General features: G+C 45.7%; 1 protein-coding gene across 1 annotated transcript in view; it reads left to right on the top strand.

The window, feature by feature from the left end:
* LOC114583978 (multidrug resistance-associated protein 1-like) overlaps positions 1-20,940 on the top strand; it is a 73,874-nt gene that overhangs the window by 14,696 nt on the left and 38,238 nt on the right. The window contains exons 2-10 of the mRNA XM_028705375.2: positions 5,816-5,992; positions 6,505-6,630; positions 7,729-7,866; positions 9,163-9,288; positions 14,584-14,645; positions 15,890-16,021; positions 17,347-17,574; positions 19,206-19,383; positions 20,554-20,715. Of these exons, the coding sequence (XP_028561208.2) occupies positions 5,816-5,992; positions 6,505-6,630; positions 7,729-7,866; positions 9,163-9,288; positions 14,584-14,645; positions 15,890-16,021; positions 17,347-17,574; positions 19,206-19,383; positions 20,554-20,715 (1,329 nt within the window). The remainder of the gene's footprint in view (positions 1-5,815; positions 5,993-6,504; positions 6,631-7,728; positions 7,867-9,162; positions 9,289-14,583; positions 14,646-15,889; positions 16,022-17,346; positions 17,575-19,205; positions 19,384-20,553; positions 20,716-20,940) is intronic.

Here is a 20,940-nt window from a genome sequence, read left to right as displayed (position 1 = left end):
TATCTTTCCGTTGCCCCATTGTGCAAATATAGTCCCTTGCATTTGTCCTGAATTTTCCTTCTTTTAGCTCTGAGCATTCCTGTCTTTAAAAATCTTCCCCTGCTTCCTCATTTAACAAAGTCTTTGGTTTCCCCCTCCACTTTTATATAATTGCTGCAATCACGTCAGCTGGGGCGTGCTTATTCTGTGAGAAGGGAGCTCACATTCTGGGCTTAATCTCCCCGTGGATGAATTCTAAGCAGGTTGCTGAGTGACGGGGTCGGGTATAAACTTATTATTTTTAATGGGTTGTATCCTATCTTGGGACGCGGGTGGCGCTGTGGGTAAAACCTCAGCGCCTAGGACTTGCCGATCGCATGGTCGGCGGTTCGAATCCCCGCTGTGGGGTGCGCTCCCGCTGCTCGGTCCCAGCGCCTGCCAACCTAGCAGTTCGAAAGCACCCCCGGGCGCAAGTAGATAAATAGGGACCGCTTACTAGCGGGAAGGTAAACAGCGTTTCCGTGTTCGGCTCTGGCTCACCAGAGTAGCTTCGTCACGCTGGCCACGTGACCCAGAAGTGTCTGCGGACAGCGCTGGCTCCCGGCCTCTAGAGTAAGATGAGCGCACAACCCTAGAGTCTGTCAAGACTGGCCCGTACAGGCAGGGGTACCTTTACCTTTACCTGTCCTATCTTAGTCCTACTCAGTGGACCCGATGAACATGGCTAACTTAGGTCTGTTGACTTTAGTGAATCTGAGTTGAACTTGGCTGGACAAACTTGTTTTATTCTCTACTTGATCTCTGGAGTTTTTGTTCAGACCAGGATTTCCTTTTCCCAACAGGGCAAGGGGCGGGGGGAGCTTGATGGCAAGAGGGTGAAATTGGTACACAACAGAACCAACATTCTTAAAGCTAAGTGTTGATATGCTCTGTAACGTAAGCTCTGTGCTGCATCACAAATCCTGCAAGGAATGCTGTAGGCGTGGGATAGCAATAGCCAAGAAGCCTTCGCTGCAAAAGACATGCGGTTAGGGGAGTGAAATTCTATACACGCTTTTAAGTCCTGTTGAACACGATGGGATTTATTTCAGTGTATGCGTTCTTGGGATCAGGCTGGAAGGCTTGTGAGCGCAGCACCGACCATGCAGTGCAGACTTAACAAAAGCCGCAAGGTACTTTGTACTCCTCGTCTGATGCCTGAACTACAACTCTCCACTTAAACCCAAAAGCAAAGCTGTCACCCAAAACCCGTGTGTTTGTATAGAGATTATGAAAGCTGCCAGGCTGAAAAGGTGGAGATATCAGCCGTGATTTCCGAGAAGAATAAACTCTGTCCTCATTGCAGAGAGGTGATCCTTAAATGCCTTTTGCTAGATGTGCTACGAAACTATGAAATTGTTTTAGAGTTGTTGTGTGTGTTTTGTAATGGTACTGAAATAGCACACTGTTATTTTGCGTCATTTGTATACTCTCCTCCTCAGGTTCCCCAAGAATTTGGAATTTCGAAGCAGAGAACAGGAGAATGGGGGAGCTAGGTGGGCCGAAGTGATGGGAACTTGCAGAATATGTACCTCTTCAACCAGACTTTCCAGGGTGGCTGATTTTGTTTTGACCACCTGGAATTGCTGAATTGCCACCACCTGTGCTGTCGTTTGGCCTGATTTTAATTTTAAATTTTTCAGGCATTGTTTTCTTTGTGTTCAGCCCTGGGATTGCACACAATAAAAAAATCAAATCGATATGAACAGCCATGAGTAAAGGACAAGGAGTTGCATCGGGCACTGAATCCCTTGCCTTGTGCCAGTACAACTCAGTCCCCATCTTTGGGCACCAAATTCCATGCATGGGACGGGACAGGAGACCATTCTACACTGCAGACGCAGACATCATGTCCAGAACCCTTATCTTTTTTCATTCGGGAAGGTTTCGTGTACCTTCTTTACCCTGGCTTATAGAAGCCTCGGAAGGTGTCTCCATGAAAAACAAGAGTGTGTGTCGTGAACTGCCCTTTGATCTTCGGATGAAGGGTGGTGTACAGATTTAATATATAAATGAATAAATCTCTGTTGAATTTTGATCCAACTTCCCATTTCCTTTGGAAGGTACTTTCTCTATTCTCACCGTCCCTCCTTCAGTTACGGTTCGCTTGCTGCTCAATTGGGTGGGAGCTTTTTAATCTTTTGTTTTTTCCATTAAAATAGCTTTCCCTTTGCCCACGCTCTGCTCATAATTAAAAATAGCCGGCAAATCTCTCTCACAGGGTTTTGGAGGGGCTACCGGGAGAGCTAAGCTAATCTCGTTAGGGCATTTCTGGCATTGCTGTGAAGTAATCGGATGCTGTGTCATGACAAGCGCCAAAAACTCAGTGGGTGCGATCTGGAAGGCGCTTTTTTTGCTGGGCGTCCTCCCCTCGCTGAAATCAGGCTGGTGCTGTGAAATTCCTTGCAGCCTCTTGCAATGCTGGAAGGACCCCCAGCATAGAATTTGATAGGCTTCATAGAGAGCAGAGCTTGCTTACAGGTGAAATCTTGCAGCGTAGGAAGCAATTGTATTATTACAGGGTTGCTGAACTGAGTTAGCTAGAATCTTGATAATATCCATTACTGCCAATTTGATTAGCACTCTGGCACGGCTTCTAGGTGTGCTTTTGAAGACGCCAGTGTACGTTTGAAGATGGGACGTGGGTGGCACTGTTGTCTAAACCACTGAGCCTCTTGGGCTTGCTGATCAGAAGTTTGGTGGTTTGAATCCCCGTGATGGGGTGAGCTCCCGTTGCTCTGTCCCAGCTCCTGCCAACCTAGCAGTTCAAAAGCCATTGCAAGTAGATGAATAGGCAGCACTGCGGTGGGAAGGCAAACAGCATTTTTGTGTTCTTGTGCTTCCGTCACAGTGTCCCGTTGCGCCAGAAGTGGTTTAGTCCTGCTGGCCACATGACCTGGAAAGCTGTCTGTGGACAAACACCAGCTCCCTCAGCCTGAAAGCGAGATGAGTGCTCAACCCTATAGTTGCCTTTGACTGGACTTAACCATCCAGGGGTCCTTTACCTTTTTTTAAATCTTTTATTTTTGAAGATGCAGGGTGATTTTCCCCATGGAATGCACCAACACCACCCTTCCTCAAGTTGGTGACCTCAGGATGTGTTGAGATTACAATTCTCTGCAACCCTTGACTATTTATTGGCTAGGAAAAATGGGTGTTGGGCCCAAACATCTGAAGGGAACAGGTTAGGGAAGTCTAAGCTTTGGCATCCAGGTACACAAATCCATAAGAACATAATAAGTGCCTGCTGAATCAGGCCAATGGCCCATCTGTTTCCACATCTGGGTAGTCATCGTGGCTACACAGATGCTTATGAACCCGGGCACAAGAACACTCTTCCCCTCCTGTGGATTCCAGCAAGGAGTATTCAGAAGCATATCGTTTCCAGGTTTGGGGGCAGAGCATCGCCATCATAGCTGCTCCTCATGTTTGTCCAGTGCTCTTTTACAAGTCATCCAAATTGGGGGCCATCACTGCCTCCTGCGTGTGAGAGCTCCATAGTTTATGCACTGCCTAAAGAAGTATTTTCTTTTATCCATCTCAAATCACCCAGCATTCAGCTTCATTGCATGTCCACGAATTCTAGCGCTATGAGAGAGGAGGAGGTAAACTTCCTTTCTGTCTGCTACTGTTCTATGCCACGTACAATTTAATCCACTTCTATCGTGTCTCCTCTCAATCACATCTGCAACCATTCCTTGTAGGGAAGCCGCTCCATCCCCTTGATCACTTTGGTTGCCCTTCTCTGAACCTTTCCCAACTCTTGCAAATATCCCTTTTGAGGCGAGGCAACCAGGGAAATGCTGTGAGTTGCCATTTGCCCGAGTGGCTGCGACAAGTCAGGATTGCTCTGTAGATTACCTAGTAGGAAACCTTTGCAAAACTCGGTGTTTCATTTTTTTTCTTTTTTGGAGAACGGCTATAAATCAACAACAGAGCACCTGCTTTGCATGCAGAATGGCACAGGTTTGTTTCCTGGCAACCCTACATATGGCTGGGAGAGATTGCTGCCCGAAACCCTGGAGAGATGCTGCCAGTCAGTGTTGACTGTATTGAGCTAGATGGGCCAATAAGCCCACTTGTTGATTGTTGTTGCTGTTTTTAAGCGACAAAATAACTCACTTTTATGAGTGGACCCGTGAACTTTTAGGTCGGTGTTTGGAGACTTGACTTGCACATGACTGGAGGAGCATAATGTTTCTGAGTTGGCATGAACCAGACAGACAGGAAAACCACTAAGCAAATGGCTTGGCACAAACACCGTCTCCTCAATACAGCAGGTGACCCTGTTGCACCCAGTTTGTCTGGCCTCAGGCTAATGAGACAGGAACAGGAAGCGAGCAGAGGAGCCTCCCTTAAAAGTTTTCTTGCCCAAAGACCGTGTCTGGTCTCAGTAACTTCGCCTTGATGCTCCTTGCCTGTTACGTCAGAAACCCGAGAGTTAAAAAGTGACTTTCAGAAACGGAAAACAAATCTCGCTTCCAAATTCTTCCTTTCTTTCCTGGAGCAGCAGTGATAGCATCAGTCCTGAGTAAAGTTGCAGCATCTCAGTAAAATCTAATCTCTAGATTATCTCTTGTTATTTGTTGACAAGAGTATTGCAGGCAATACAAAGCAGCAAACAGCGTAAATAGATAAGCATTGGTACAGCCGTATCAGTAAAGAGTAAGCAATATAAATTTGTCAATCGGTAGAAGCAAAAGCCGTAGCAGACAAAACTAGCAGTGTGTGGCAGTAGCAGTGAAGGTATAAGCAGCACATGAAATGCAAGTATAAATAGAGCCAGAACAAGATTAAATAGAACAACAGAAGAGCAGTAGACACCTCCCCAGAAACACACAACCACCCAGTTGCAAGGAAATGTAGTCCCATGTCTCCAGCAAAGGCCCAGGAAAGGAAGGAAGAACCCCCTCCAATTGAAATAGAAAGGTGATTGAAAAGAAACATAGGAAGCTGGCTTGTAAGAGCTCATTGGTGCATTTAGCTTCTCTCTACACTGCCAGTCAGTGGCTCTCTGGGGTTTCAGACAGGGAGGAAGCATGCCAGTGCTAACTTAATTACATAAATATCTCTGCTAACAAGGAGATTCGCCTTCTCCTGACAGCATCTTTTTTACCTTTATCACCTACAAGGAAGGTATTCAGTGGGCGCAGCTCTCTCGCTTCCTCGCATTTGAATGCTGGAAAGAAAATCATCACTGCTTTTTGGGCTTCCTCTTTGCCCTTCAGCCGTTAAAGGCATACGTACCCCACCAAGTAACATTGCTTATCAGCAGGACCCAATCCTCAATGTATTTACTTGCATTGACCTTTCAACGTCACCACAAAGAGAATAATGCTACTGATTTGTATCACTGTTGTTGTTCATTTGGCGGCGATTGATCGATCGATCCATAAAAATTTTGTCCAAATGGCATTCCTGAGATAGCTCAGTCGGTAGAGCATGAGACACTTAATTTCAGGGTCGTGAGTTCGAATCCCACATTGGGCAAAAGATTCCAGCATTGCAGGGGTTGGACCAGATGACCCTCACAGTCCCTTCCAAGTCTATGATTCTATCCTGCCTTTTGATTTGAAGGCCCTCCAGGTGGCCTGCAAGAAGCGGGAACAGAGGGAACTGTCTTATGCAGAGGCAAACCACAGGCCCATGTAGCTTAGTATTGCCTGCACCGACTGGCAGCAGCTCTCCAGGGTTTGAGGCAGGGAACATTCACAGCCCCACCTGGAGATGCTAAGGATTAAACCCAGGGCCTCCTGCAAACTCTACAGCGTGCTAACCCGTTCCCTTCTTTTCTCAGGACTGGAATTTAACATGGTACACCGAGAACCCAGACTTCACCAAGTGCTTTCAGAAAACCGTCCTCACCTGGATCCCTTGCATTTACCTCTGGGCTTGCTTCCCAATCTACTTCGTGTACCTCCAGCGCCATGACAGGGGATACATCCAAATGTCGCATCTCAACAAAGCCAAAACAGTAAGTGGCGCATGCATGCTCCGATGAAAATAGGGACGTCCCATTCCATAATGATAATTTTACTATTTATACCCCAAACATCTTACTGGGTTGCCTGGGAAGCTTCCAACATATAAAAACATAATAAAACATTAAACATTTTTAAAACTTCCCTATACAGGAATGCTTTCAGACGGCTTGGGGGGGAGCTATGTCGGATAACTTCCTACCCTCCAACATTTCTCCAATGAAAATAGGGACATCCTAAGGAAAAGCAGGACATTCCAGGATCAAATCAAAAACTGGGATGGCTTCTCTTAAGCCCCTGGAAAATAGGGACACTTGGAGGGTCTGCATGATATATATGAAAGCTAAAGTCTTCAGAATCAATTGTTCCACCCAGCCCAGTCCATTTGCGCGCACACACAAAGCGGCTCCATACAAAATGCTGCTAAGAGAGCCTCTTCTCCTAATTCTATGTTTCATGAAGACTATTTATCTGAAAACGATCTTTTTTCCCCTTCCTGTTTCAGGCCTTGGGCCTCTTATTGTGGATAGTCTGCTGGGCAGACCTTTTCTACTCTTTCTGGGAAAGAAGTCACAACATTTTCCGAGCTCCTGTTTTTTTAGTCAGCCCTACGATTTTGGGCATAACAATGGTGAGTGAAAATGATGTTTTATTCTTCTGCAGCTTCATTTTAGCAGCAGAACTTGTTTTGTTTGTAACCAAGGACAATGGGAACAGCTAAAACGAGCCGTTTCCACCTATAGGACACCTCGTTATGCTTGTGTCCTGATTGTAAATCCCGGCAGTAGCTTGGTGCTGCCTTACCAGATCGGATTCCTGCACAACTCCTGATTAGAGAACCAAGGAGGAATGGCTTCAAAAGTTAATGGACTATGTGGAAATGGTAAAATCTAATGGACTACAGTGGAAATGGTGAAATCTACAGTGATAAAAGAGACCAACAGTTTATGGAAGAATGGAGACCCTTTTCGGACTATTTGAAATACTGTTATAGTCAAATGAAAACATGGGCAGGGTTCGAATCACATGTGCAGAATGAAAACAGTGATAAGTGAAATAGAGGACAATTGTATTAGATTAAAGTTTGTTATATAAAGCAGTAGGTATAAGGTGGAAAGAAAAACATCACGGGAGTAAGGGTGGGAAGTCAAAATTTTAAGAAAAACATACGTTGAAATATAAGTAAATTTTTAAAACCTTTGAAAATTAATAAAAATCATTTAAAAAAAAAAAGTACAGTCATACCTTGGAAGTCAAACGGAATCCGTTCTGGAAGTCTGTTTGACTTCCAAAACATTCGGAAGCCAAAGCAGGCTTCTGATTGGCTGCAGGAAGCTCCTGCAGCCAATCGGAAGACATGGAAGCCACGTCGGATGTTTGGCTTCCAAAAATAGTTTGCAAATCAGAACAGTCACTTCCGTGTTTGCGGCATCCGGGAGCCAAAACGTCTGGGAACTAAGCTGTTCGAAAACCAAGGTACAACTGTAGATCAATAAATATCATAAAGTTGGGAGGTACCCTGAGAATCATCTAGTCCAGTCCCTTGCAATGCAAGACTATACGGCTGTTCCATCTGGGAATCGAACCTGCAACCTTGACATTATCAGCCCCATGCTCTAACCAACTGAGCTGTGTCCAAGGGGGGAGGATTTGTAGCCTTGTTCTTGTTTTGCTTTGCCATCATCATTCTGATGGAACAGTGATCTCCTGCCCTTTGATATCTCCACAGCTGCTTGCCACATTTTTGATACAGTACGAGAGGATGAAAGGAGCCCAGTCTTCAGGAGTCATGTTGCTCTTCTGGCTTATTGCGCTCCTGTGCGCCACCGTAACTTTTAGATCCAAAATTATGCACGCCTCGAGTACGGTAAGCAGCCTCCGCTAAGCACAGATGACTCTTTGGAATCGTGAAGGGAATCGGTTGCTTGTTTAATGATTAAACTCGGGGTTTTTCTTGGCAATCTCTGCAGCCACACAAGTGAGTTAATGACCCATTAAACCTCATTCCGAAGCGTTAAAGGGCACTAAAGCGTGCTCCCTTTCCTTTTTCCCTTTTTGTTTGAAACTCAAATCAAAGCCTGGATGAGCTTGTCAAGGGACTATCAAAACAGCCCTGCAGCCTCCTTGGAAGTGCAGTTCAGAGATAACCCCCCCAAGACCAAAGCTGTGGGCAGCGGCTGTTGAAAGAGCTGGGGAAATGTTTTGTTCTTTCTCCTGATCATTATGCAGAGAATTTTCTGCGTTTTTATTTTTTTAAGATGTGTTAACTAGTGTGTGCATGCGCATGCACGTTCTAGCATGCTGTAAAACGCAAACACTTCCATTTGCTACAGCTTTTTTACATTATTATTATTATTGTTATTGTTATTATTATTTCTATACCACCCATCATAAGCTCTCAGGGCGGTTCACAGAATAAAATGCAGGATAAAAACAAGTAAATAATGAAAAACAAAACAAGCCTTGAGGAAATGGTTCGTTCTCAGGTGTGTGCAGAGCTGCCTCTGAACATGGCGAGTCTATAGATCAGGGGTCAGCAAACTTTTTCAGTGGGGGGCCGATCCACTGTCCCTCAGACCTTATGGGGGGCTGGACTATATTTTTGGGGGGGAAATGAATGAATTCCTATGCCTCACAAATACCCAGAGATGCATTTTTTTAAAAAAGCACACATTCTACTCATGTGAAAACACCAGGCAGGCCCCACAAATAACCCAGAGATGTATTTTAAATAAAAGGACACATTCCACTTATGTCGAAACACGCTGATTCCCAGACCGTCCATGGGCCAGATTTAGAAGGCGATTGGGCCGGTTCCGGCCCCCGGGCCTTAGTTTGCCTACCTATGATTTAGATTTTCATTGAATAATAGCCATTGGAATCCCCTTATCTTCCTCCTCATTGGACTTCTCTAACCCCCTTCAAAACCTTCTAAAACTGTGGCAGTCAGCACATTTTACGGCATACCATATTCCATAAATTAGTTACACCCTGTGTGAAGACACCCTTCTTTATCTCTGCCCTGAATCTCCTGCTGATCAATTTTGTCTGATGCGCCCAAGTATTGATGAGAGAGTTTTCTCCATCTCCTTTCTCTACGACGCACGTTATTTTGCTGGTTTCTGTCAGTCCGCTAACTGCAGCATTCAATGTCTTCTTCTAGGGTTCTGAAGTCGATGTTTTTCGTTATATTACATTCTACATCTATTTCACTTTGGTGCTAATCCAGCTGATACTATCCTGTTTCCCTGAGAGGCCGCCTTTGTTTTCGGAAACAGTTCATGACCCTGTAAGTAATTTTGCCTTGGGAGGTGCCTCTCTGAGGGACCCCTGGGAATTTGCTTAAGTAGATTGCTTCTGATAATTTTGTGATTTATTGATTTTCAATTTTATACATTTCAATAATTTTATACTCATTTTAACGTTTGAAAACTTGACTTCCTTCCCCTTTTTTCTGCGGTTCCTTAAATGTATTTTTTAACATATTCTGCATATCCAAATTACCGCATTTTTTGCTCTATAAGACTCACTTTTTCCCTCCTAAAAAGTAAAGGGAAATGTGTGTGTGTCTTATGGAGCAAATGCAGGCTGCGCAGCTATCACAGAAGCCAGAAGAGCAAGAGGGATTGCTGCTTTCACTGCACAGCGATCCTTCTTGCTCTTCTGGCTTCTGAGATTCAGAATATTTTTTTTCTTGTTTTCCTCCTCCAAAAAGTAGGTGCGTCTTGTGGTCTGGTGCATCTTATAGAGCGAAAAATACAGTAACTTAATTTGCTCATTTATTCATCCACTTTAAATATATACTCCTCTAAAACTGCAGGTTATTACAGTAATCCTGCCAATGTTCTTACCAGTTTTCTTCTAATAATTTTGTTTGACCATATTATATGCAAACAAATTCTTAAAATAAGAATTCTGGAACTCTCTTCTTAGAGTTTCCAGAAAGAAGCAAGTTTATTGGCCGAATTGTTGGTGGTGGTTTTGTTTCTTAAAGGTCATTTTCTTCCTATTTTTCCTGGTCCTATAAATACTGCAGTGTGGAAACTTGTGTGTCTGTGTATCCTAAACTGTTGTTCAAAAATCTCTGCAAAGAGGCTCACGAACCGGGAAGCGGTCATTCTGGTATCTCGTTTGTGCACAGGCCTTCTCTGTTTCGTGGGATTAGCACCATTTCCCCGGCTTGACAGTTTTGATTTAGCTCTTAATTAGGTCCATAGTTGCAAGTTCTTATTTTTAGACGGTGATGTACCTTGTGGACTTAAATGGCCTCTGGTGGTTTATGTATTTGCTTAGCCAGACCATGATACTGATTTTAGTGAACTGGTGAGCTGGTTTGGGAGTTTGAGCTGGGACTGAGCAGCGGGATAAAACTGGAAAAAGAGGAGCAGTCAGCGCTATTCAGCTTACTTCTCCCAATAGTAGACTGGTTGAAATCAGTGTCCCTAACTTAGTCACATTTCAGCAGGTATATAATCGTACCTTGGTTTTCGAACAGCTTAGTTCTTGAACGTTTTGGCTCCTGAACGCCGCAAACCTGGAAGTGACCGTTCCAGTTTGCAAACTATTTTTGGAAGCCAAACGTCCGACGGGGCTTCCACTGCTTCTGATTGGCTGCAGGAGCAGTAGTTTTATGCCTGTAGCGCTACTGGCTGATTGCACACTGTGGGAGAACACTCTTCCTAAATGGAAATTATGGCAAACGATACTCTTAACAGGTAAACAGAACAAGTTAGCAGTTATTCCGGTTAAAAACTGGATATGACTTCTAGGTTAGAAATGTTCTCCAGAAGGAGAGGCCTGTGTTCAAATCTTACCCACTCTAGGGACTTGCTTTCAGTTCCCTATTTGTGTGTAGAGAGCTACCTCACCCGAGTGGTTGCAATTCAGGTATGGTACTTGCTGCTGCTGCTGCTGCTGCTCCTGCCCATTTGAGTTTTGTTTGAGTAATATATCTTAATGAAGACTCTAATGAATGGTAATGTAATCCAAGGCAGAATTTGCTTGGAACCTGAACTCTGGTCCTTTTGGTTACAGCGACTGTTTTGCCGTGAATTGATTCATTTCAAAGGGGAGGCATTTCTTCCTAATAGGAATGCAATCAGTCAGAAAGAGCAGTCAAAGCCCTTCATCGTGTTTGACCTGTTGCCACTGACTTCTGCCAACATAAATATTTGTCTTCAGCCTATTCTCTGCCTCTTTTGATCTCTGGGGCAGATAAAATCTTGCTCTCTGGCTCTTGCAAGTAGCTTAGTTTTGATAGATAGCAAAATGCTGGTGGAGCTGGCGAGCAGGCGGCCCAGTCTCCCCTTCCCGTTGTGCCTGTTCATCCTTTCCCCAGATCCAGAACGGAGAATCTCACTGCCTTTAAGCCATATCCATCAATGGCCACTGGCTGTTCTGGTAGTTCAGAGGGGTTTTCATGCAGATCTGCTTTCTATTATTTTTGGGAGTTGTCCGTATGGTGTGCTTCCATGGAAAACTTGAGCACACGAAGGAATGCGATAATGCGGGAGGTGCTTGGCTTCTATACTTCACAACAACGCTCTCGGTAACCAAGAGGTGGTTGTGCCGGCTGTGCCAAAGCTAGGAGAGGAATCGGGGAGATCCTCACGCCGCCCCCTTGGCATTCCTTTGGAAATAATAATCATGGTCGGGTGGGTGGTAGCGGCCGCTTTCCCCCCTTGCTTTTAAATCAAAGCATAACTTGTGCCTGGTTTCATCCGTCTGAGATGATACATAAGAGCATATTGGCTTTTGTTTTTTTAGCTGCTGCTTTCCGCCTTCACCAGAGGGTGGGGACCACCATGCCTCGATGTGTTGTTTTTGACCTCGCAAGCCCTGCCATATGTAAACAGGCTTCCAGACGCAGATGATTAATAGGGCAGTTGGGGCTCCAGCGGCTGTTTGATAAGTTAGGGACACTCTGGACTGTTCAGCGGAAAGCAAGGACAGAGGGTGCCTTGTCTCCGGCCCGGAGAAATAACTTTATAATGTGTTGTGTCGCTGGGCCAGGAGCACTGAGTTCTCGCTCGGCTTGGCTCTGTGTGGCCAAAGCAGTCCTCTTCCCTTTCCCGGACCCAGCCGAATTCCTGCAGGTGGTGGTGGTGATAAGAACAGGCCAAGTGAGGTAGTCGTGAAGCCAAGAGGCCGAGACAGGTTCATGGTGGCTGGGATTGGGGTCTTGGTGGAAGCTGCCTGGCAGCAAAAGCCAGCCAGGACTAGAGAGCGGCAGGTTGGCAAAAGCTGGCATATAAGTACAGTGGTACCTCAGGATGCGAATGGGATCCGTTCCGGAGCCCCGTTTGCATCCAGAAGCAAACGTAACTAGCGATGGCATGTCTGCGCACACACGCGTCCCTTTTCGCCGCTTCTGCATGACGTCATTTTGAGCGTCTGGGCGAGTGGCGAAACCCGGAAGTAACACACTCCGTTACTTCTGGGTTGCCGCGGAGCGCAACTCGAACGTGCTCAACATGAAGCATATTTAACCCGAGGTATGATTGTAGACAGCAGTAGAAAAAAGACAGTCACGGAACCGAGAAAGTGCACCAAACAAAAGAAATACCGTGAAAATCCCTGAAACGAGAAGTAATTGACTAGAAATATTATCTTATGGAAATGGACTAAATAATAAAAATCAAAAGGTTTAAGGAAAAAATGAGAAAAACCTAAAATTGAACAAAGCCTTAACGGGATGCCGGCTGCAAACTTCGTTTCACTGAACTATTCAGTTTCCTCAGAAAGAAATAGGAAAATCATAAACCTTAAACGACCTTTGCTTCACCTAAGTCGAGCTAGGATTATAATACTTCAGAATTTTTGGGAGTTCTACCCCCTTTGAATTTTGGTCATTTAAGGTTTATGATTTTTCTATTTCCTTCTGAGGAAACTGAATAGTTCAGTGAAACTAGGTTTGTAGCCGGCATCCCGTTAAGGCTTTGTTCAGTTTTAGGTTTTTCTAACTTTTTCCTTAAACTTTTTGATTTTTATTATTTAGTCCATTTCCATAAGATAATATTTCTAGTCAATTACTTCTCGTTTCAGGGATTTTCACGGTATTTCATTTGTTTGGGGCATATAAGTAGACAGCTTTTGCAGAAGAGAAAGTATAAACTTTCTCATTCCTGGGGAAAGGAACTTGAGCGGTGCCAGCGTGGGCTTTCGTGCTCACCACTCCAGGAAGGGAGCGCCAACCAGGGTTGGTGCAAGGGGTTCTCCTCCTTGGCAATGTGCTCTTTGTTGAAGTTGGCCGCTGCTTTTCAGCTCTGCGGTTGGGCGTTGAGCTAGAATGGAAGTGAGGGACTGAGCAATGTCTCACCACCCGGGAGACTGCCCTTTCCGTAACCCTGACTTAATGTTGTATAATTGGCCGGGCCTTTAATCTGTTGGGAGGGACTGAGACGCCGAATATTTTCTAGTTTGGCTGCGGGTTTGGCTGGGGAAGGGAAAGTTTTTCCTGATAGCTCTAATAAAACTGCTGACGGTCTTGCCATATGTGCGCTAAGGTGCTTTCGGAGCCAAGCAGCACTGATTCCAGTTGACTGGAATATTTTTCAGTTTGTGGCAGGAGGATTTGAGTGAAGGGCAGTATAGCTCAGTGACAGAGCAGCTGCATTGCATGTAGAAGATCTCAAGTTCGGCCTCTGGCCTCTCCAGCTAAAGGCCCCCGCCTGAAATCCTGGAGGAGTCTTACCTGTCGGCATAAATAATACTAGCATCACCCAGGTTTTCAATTGGGGGCCTTTAGCTGGAGATGTCAGGGTCAGCCTTGGGACATGGTACAGGCAAAGGAGGTGCTCTGAGGCAGCTTCCTGTGTTCGCGAACATGTTGTTTAAAACTTACGAGTCTACCGTATTTTTCGCTCTATAGGACACACCACTCTATAGAATGCACCGGACCATAGGAGGGGGAGAACAGGGGGGGGGGAATTCTCCCCCTCTCTCCTCAGCGCCCCTTCAGCAAAGCGGCAGGAGAAATGGAGCCCCTTCCATTTCTACTCCCGCTTCGCTGAAGGGGCATGCGCAGAGAGGGAAAACTGTGCAGCGCCTCTCCAGGCTTCAGATGGCTATCTGCAAGCCTTCGGAGCACAGCGATAACTCCTGCTGCACTCCAAAGGCTTGCGGATAGCTGTCTGAAGCCCCCGGAGCGCAGCGGGAGTTCCCTGCGCTCCGGGGGGCTGCAGAGGCAAGGAGTGGGGCCTTGCAGCTGAGAATTAGCTAGTGGCTCCAATTTGGGGTTTCAGCATGATAAAACCTCCCCTCCCCCCCAACCAATCTGGTACTTTTCCCTATCGCTGTTAGAGAGCTCTGTTTGAAAATACTTCTCATGCATTATATACAAACACACACTGGGGTTTTAATTTGGCACGCATTATTGAACTGAATTCATAATGTTAAATGGGAACCCTTAGTGTTTGTGTGCAAGTTAGCGTGTATAATACAACTAAAATTCGGCATGGAAATGAGAAACTAGGTGTGGCAAGCTTTGTTGGGATTAAGAAAAAGCACTTGGATGTTACATTCTGCAGAAAAGCAGAAATATTGAATCTGATTTGTAACTGGTTGAATATTTTTCACTCCTTAGAATCCCTGCCCGGAATCCAGCGCTTCTTTTCTGTCCAGGATCACATTCTGGTGGATCACTGGGTAAGAGGACAAATGGTTCACATTTGAGCTCCATCAACCTACTTTCCCTATGCCTGTTTAAGGTTTGCTTGAGGCTCTGTTATCCTTGGCAATTTGACATATAAGTCATATTGGGTGCTGGCTCCACCTTAGAAAGAAGTGAGAAACAAAAACGGTTGTGTATCAAGAATTCCAAGTGAAATAAACCAATGACCATATGAATAACAACATATTTGAGGGGTGAAGCATTGAAATTCTCAAAGACAGTGGGCTGGCTGTTTTCTTTCCTTCTTTCTCTTTCATTCTCTCTCTGTTTTCCTTCCTTCCTTCCTCTTTTCTTATCTAAGGCAGGGATGGGGGTGTCCTTGACCACTCCCATCAGCCTCAGCCACAATGGCCAATGATCCAGGATGATGGGAATTGTTGTCCAGCACCCATCTAGTGGAGCTTAAGTTCCCTGCTGCTGGTCTAAGGCATGCACCTATGTTTGCATTTCATATGAGCTGCGCTTGTGCACTTTGTGGCTTATTAGTCCCATGTTTCTGCTACAGTAATACTGATTATATATACTTGCAGTTCTCTGTAAGTGGTTTTGCCACTGGGTGATGCCCAAAGCAATATGCAATATTATTATTATTAAAAAGCAGCACGAAAACAAATACAGTGGTAACTAGTTGCTTTCACCTCCGGTAACGTATATGCGGCAAACCCAGAAGTATTTTTCCGGGTTTTGCTGCGCGCGCATGTGCAGAGGTGCAGAAGCGCACCTCTGGTTGCAAATTCCTTGGGATCCGACCGGAGCTCCAGAACGGATCCCGTGCGCAACCGGAGGTGCCACTGTACTTAAAAAACAGCAGCAGCGTAAATAGAATAGAATAAATACAGTTGTGTAAAACAGCAGTAACCAGGTAAAAAGAGTTCAGCTGAATAGAGCAAAGAAAGCTTTTTTTATTTTTGTAAAATAGACGCAAGCAGCTAAAAAAGTTCCACTCTAAGGCCAAGCCGATCTTGTTTCAAGGATAGAAGGGACCCTGAGCCACAAGCTACCCATGACTGGAGAAGAATGGAGAGCTTTTGAGGGAGGCCATATTGTTCTAGAGAGAGGGATTATATCACACTATAAAACCATGATGCCAATCGGTGTGCTATTCTGTAGAGGAGAAATTGCAGCTCTTTCTATAACTTTTGGCTTGCAGGGGGGAAGGCCTCGGTTTTCTGATTTTCTATGCACTCTTTGACTAACTGCTGCACATTTTCTAACGTAGGTTGATGATTCAAGGATATCGGCAGCCGTTGGAAGCGAAAGACCTGTGGTCGTTAAACAAGGAGGATACATCTGAAGAAGTGGTGCCTGATATGGTTCAGAACTGGGCGAAGGAGTATGCGAAGGCAAAAACGTAAGTATTTTAAGTTTACCGTCAGTGTTAAACTACCAAGAATCCGAAGGTGGGGAGCCTGTGGCTGCCAGATGTTGCTGGACTATCATTCCTTGTGCTGGCTAGGGCTTGTAGGGGGTAATGCGGATCATTCTCGGTATAACTCCACTGAGGTTTCACCTTTCGTTTTCTCCGTAAACTTCCTTTCTACAACAAAGTCTGTAAAACAGAAAGCATGAAGTGGGGGGGGGGCGCTCCTCAACCGTTTCTGTCCTGGCTCTGCAAAAGGCGAGAAACGCTGGGTGAGTCCAGGAGAGGGGCGAAGGCAAAAAAGTCAATGAGTAGCTGAATTGCAAGCCCTGCCTTGCAGCTATTCAAAGCGTCAGACTCCGAAACACAGTTGCACGCAGGCAGTTCCAAAATTATCGGATGATTTACAGCAGGGGTCGGAAGAGTTTTCGTGGCTTGGGCCGGTACATGGTCCCGCAGACGCCGCCTTGGGCCGGAGCTTCCTGCAGCCAATGGGAAGCTGGCCAGCGTCGCGGAAGGCGGTCCCCGCTCTGCTCTGCACCGATTTAGTGTGGTGCATGGGAGCCGACTGCGGGCAGCAGGGGTCCCTGAGCGGGCGGCGGGGGTGCATGGACTGCTTAAACGACCCCCATGGGCCACGCATGGGCCTTAGGTTGCCGATCCCTGACTTACAGCATATTTCCAAGGAACGCAGGCCTGCTTCTCTGCCAAGGCATTTTCTGCCTCTTCTTTGACTTTCTTACAGATGCAAGACTTTGCATAACTTTGAAACCCATTTCCCTCTTATTTAAAGCAGCCAGATGCAAAAGAAGCCAGGGTGCACCTTTAACAGATTATTATTATTATTTATTGAATTTATATACCGCCCTATACCTGGGGCGTCTCAGAGAATATTTCAGTGAGCCTAGCCTGTTCCGCAAGGTAAAGCTGCTGCAATTCTCTCTTCTGTACGGCTACTAAACATGCAGGCAACTTGACTCCTTTTGCATGTGGCCACCACCCTCGTCTCTCCCTCTGCCCCTCACAAAAAGCAGCAGCTAATGGCCAGGAGGAGAACTGCACCTGACCTGCCACCTGTACCTGGGGTTATAAACTTGCCCACCAGGTGATGTTGGGCTGCCAATTCCTGGCCAGCGTTCAAGGGATGTTAGGAGCTGTAGTCCAGCAATATCTGGAGTGGGCGGTGGCAGCGATGAATTCTACACCATTTTTTTCACAGTTGTAATAAAGAAATATGAAAATACCATAAGTACACATTGTGTGCAGATGAAGTATGCCAGTCAATACAGAATCTCTGGACGCTTCTGTTTCGATAGGCTCTCGACGCCAATGCTGTACTCGCCCAAGAAACCTACAAAATCCAGTGGCTCGAATGGGGATGTGACGGAAGAAGCTGAAGCTCTGATCATTAAACCTTCTCAAAGGGACAAGGAGCCGTCTCTTGCTAAGGTCTTATACAAGTCGTTTGGGCCATACTTCCTCATGAGTTTCCTCTTCAAGGCCTTCCATGACCTTATGATGTTTACAGGACCTGAACTCTTAAGGTAAGCAGAGCGCTGTCTTGCTCCCATCACTGTAGAGTGCATGGATAGTTGCTGCTGCTATCAAACTTTTCCATGGGTGGTTGTTGATTGCTTTTGATGCTCCTCTTCCCTTTATAAAGCAGAGAGTTGGTTTACTTGGGTCTCCCAGCCCAGGCACCTCCAAATGCGGCTCTCCAGATGTTTTGGGACTACAACTCCCATCATCCCTAGCTAACAGGACCAGCGGTGAGGGATGATGGGAATTGTAGTTCCAAAAACATCTGGAGAGCAGAGTTTGGGGGTGCCTGAGCTAGCCATTTCCCACTTTCACACTCATCAGAACCAGAAATAGATGTCCCCAGATTTCATACAGTCTGGCACGCTTAGGAAAACTGCTGTCCAGGAGTTTACATGGTGTTTCTGTTCCTCCACTTACGACAGCGGTTTTCACAGCATTTGGGGGCACTCTTGGCAATCCCCTTGGAAGATTTTCAAACATTCCTTGGTGAGAAGGTACAGAACATCTTCCCTGAAGATGGCATGCTAACCCTCTCCTGACCTTCCCCTCCAATGGAGTGCAATGTGGCTGTGTTTGAGCAGGAACACTTTGTTCACATAAAACAGCGATTGAACGCTAGTAAGTTTGCTCAGCGATCCATGTAAATGGGCTGTGCCTCATATGAAAGTCAAGCGATTTGTCCATCTTGTTCAAAACGAACTTCTCTGGTGCATAATTGCACTCTAAGATCTCCAGCAGAGAGATGCCTTTTGTATTGCCTGCCGCCTTCTGCTTTTAGCCAGAGCTGTCTGGGATTGACCCTTATAAATGCAAAGATTTTGCTCTTCCATCAAACTCTGGTGCTTCTCTCTTAACATTGCACCCTGGAGTTTTAGATATAGAACACAGGCAATGTGATTTTTAAGGAAATATTTGGGAAGGAGGTGCTGAAATCTCAGTGGCAAGCCCACACCGTACTTACTTTGGAACGCACATTGTTTTAACCGATTCTAATTTTTATACAATTGTAACCCCTGGAATCTTACTGTGGTGGAGGGAGGGGTAAGAAAGCCAAATAAACAAACCCACAAAAACCTCCCTTATGCATGACATGCTTGGAAGTCTGTCCGGTCTCGTAAGTTATGTATTTTCCCCACTTTAAATCTCCCTGGCTGGGTTATTGCACAGCAAAGGCAGCACTCTGAAATAATCAAGCGTCGCCAATGGCCTTTTCAGTGGTGGCTCTGCAGAACGCTTTCCCCAGGCTGCTTGCCTGGTCCATACCATTAAGCGTCAGGCAAGGATATTTTATTTTTTTTGAAAAAAACTTTTAATTTGCCCATGAGTTCAAGTATATTTTTAGCAGCTATTTAATTGGATTTTAGGAGACCTTACAGCTGTAAAATTGTATTGTCGTCTGTTTCTTTCGTTAGCCACTTCAAAAATATTGGCATTTAAGAGCTGGTTGGAATTCCACACCCCCTCCTCTTTAATTGACCTGTTTCACGGCCAGAGTGTTTTCAGTCTCGTTTCCCTGCAGGCCCACACCGCCATCTTTGGACCTGTAGGGAACTGGAGATGGTGAACTTCCCTCGCTCACTGGCTAACCAGGGCTTTTCGCTGGCTTCCTTTCAAATGCCTGCTTCGTTTGCAGGTTGCTCATCAACTTTGTGAATGACGAGAACGCCCCCAATTGGCAAGGCTACCTGTACACAGCACTCCTCTTCGTCTCCACTGGCCTGCAGACTCTGGTCCTCCACCAGTACTTCCACATCTGCTTCGTGACGGGGATGAGGCTTAAAACAGCTGTGATTGGTGCAGTCTATCGGAAGGTAGAGACCTGCAGATGTATACCCTAACCCCACCTGACATCACTTTATCCACAGGGATTGGCGCCCACAGTGAACTAGACTAAATGTCTCTCTCAATAAGCTTTCATCCTAAACCCCCACGGTTGGCTTTAACTTTAGGCTGGGGTAGCATTGCTGCATTTGTCCCCAGCTGCATAGGGAGCTGTGACGATCCTCGCCCACATCTCGAGACGCTGCCCTGGCTGCAGCTGCTTACAAATGACTTCCACCCTAGAAGCGTAGCTTAGCAACACTGCCCCTTATCCTTTGGGGAATGGCTTACTCCAGATGGCAAATGCAGCCGATGTGCTCTAATTACTGAACTGGAAGAAGGGCTGTGGCTTCTTTGCATGAAGGTCCTGACCAGTTAGGGCTGAGAACGTTCCCTGTCTGAATCCCTGGAGAGCGGCTGCCAGTCATTAGTGTGGACAATACTGAGCTCAATGGATAGATAGTCTGGCTACATATTAAGCCAGCTTTCTATGCTCCCAGTGCATTTCATTCCTTTCTCCTTGGTGGTGTTTGTTTTGAATGGGATCCAAATTCACCTTAGAGACACTGCCTTCCTTCTATCAGAAACGATGACAGGACAGTCTTACACCAGTTCACACCAACTGTTCATCTGACCCAGTATCGCCTGTTCTCTGATTAGTCGAAGATGCCAGAGGTTGGTAGTGGGAGCTCCTCCTTTCAAAAGAATGTGCTTTACCACCAAACACCGTCTGCACACCATCTAGCAAGTTAATAAACTCAACTTGTTTGATGATATATGCTTATTTAGTTAACCTCTCACTATTTAATTGATGTTTCTGGCTTATAGGTATGACCTATCCAAAACCTTTGGAGGTTATTTTTTTAAGAGGGAAAGAAAAATTCTTTTGATTTCTAAAGCTCTAGGCATGACAGTTTTTTTTTCCATTTGAGAGCATTCTGTCCCAAACTTTAAGCCCATGCTTGGCTTCCCTTTAGTTCATGTGTTTGTGTGTGTGTGTGTGTGTGTGTGTGTGTGTGTGTGTGTGTATCCAGCACCTTCGCTGCAAAACTCCTGCATCTAAGGAAGTAGGATTTTGCCAATCAAAATTCTTTATGCCCCAGCAAACCTTCCAGCCTCTGGACTTTTCATTTTGTCTTCCTCTCCTCTACCCTGCCAAGGCCTTGGTCATCACAAATTCAGCAAGGAAGACATCTACAGTTGGAGAAATTGTCAACTTGATGTCAGTGGATGCCCAGAGGTTCATGGACTTGGCTACCTACATCAACATGGTCTGGTCTGCACCTTTGCAAGTCATACTGGCTCTCTGTTTGCTGTGGCAGGTAAAAGTACTGTGCGTCCATTGTTTCCTTTACTGTAGCTAAACAATGGTGCTTATTTTACTCAAGGGAAAGCCAGAATCCTGTCATTAAAGGATTAGGGCTTCAGAATCCAGGATGCGATAGCAGGGAAGGGAAAGAAGTGCAGGCAGCTCTCTGTCTTGGACTGGTAAGATGCAGAGGAATGGTGGACGGAACCAGCTGGGGAACTATCAAGGGAAGAAGGCT

This window comes from Podarcis muralis, chromosome 14 (assembly GCF_964188315.1).
Source record: "Podarcis muralis chromosome 14, rPodMur119.hap1.1, whole genome shotgun sequence".
NCBI classification, from domain to species: Eukaryota; Metazoa; Chordata; class Lepidosauria; order Squamata; family Lacertidae; genus Podarcis; species Podarcis muralis.
The sequence above is the reverse complement of the archived record's forward strand: the minus strand, read 5'-3'. Positions and strand labels throughout refer to the sequence as shown.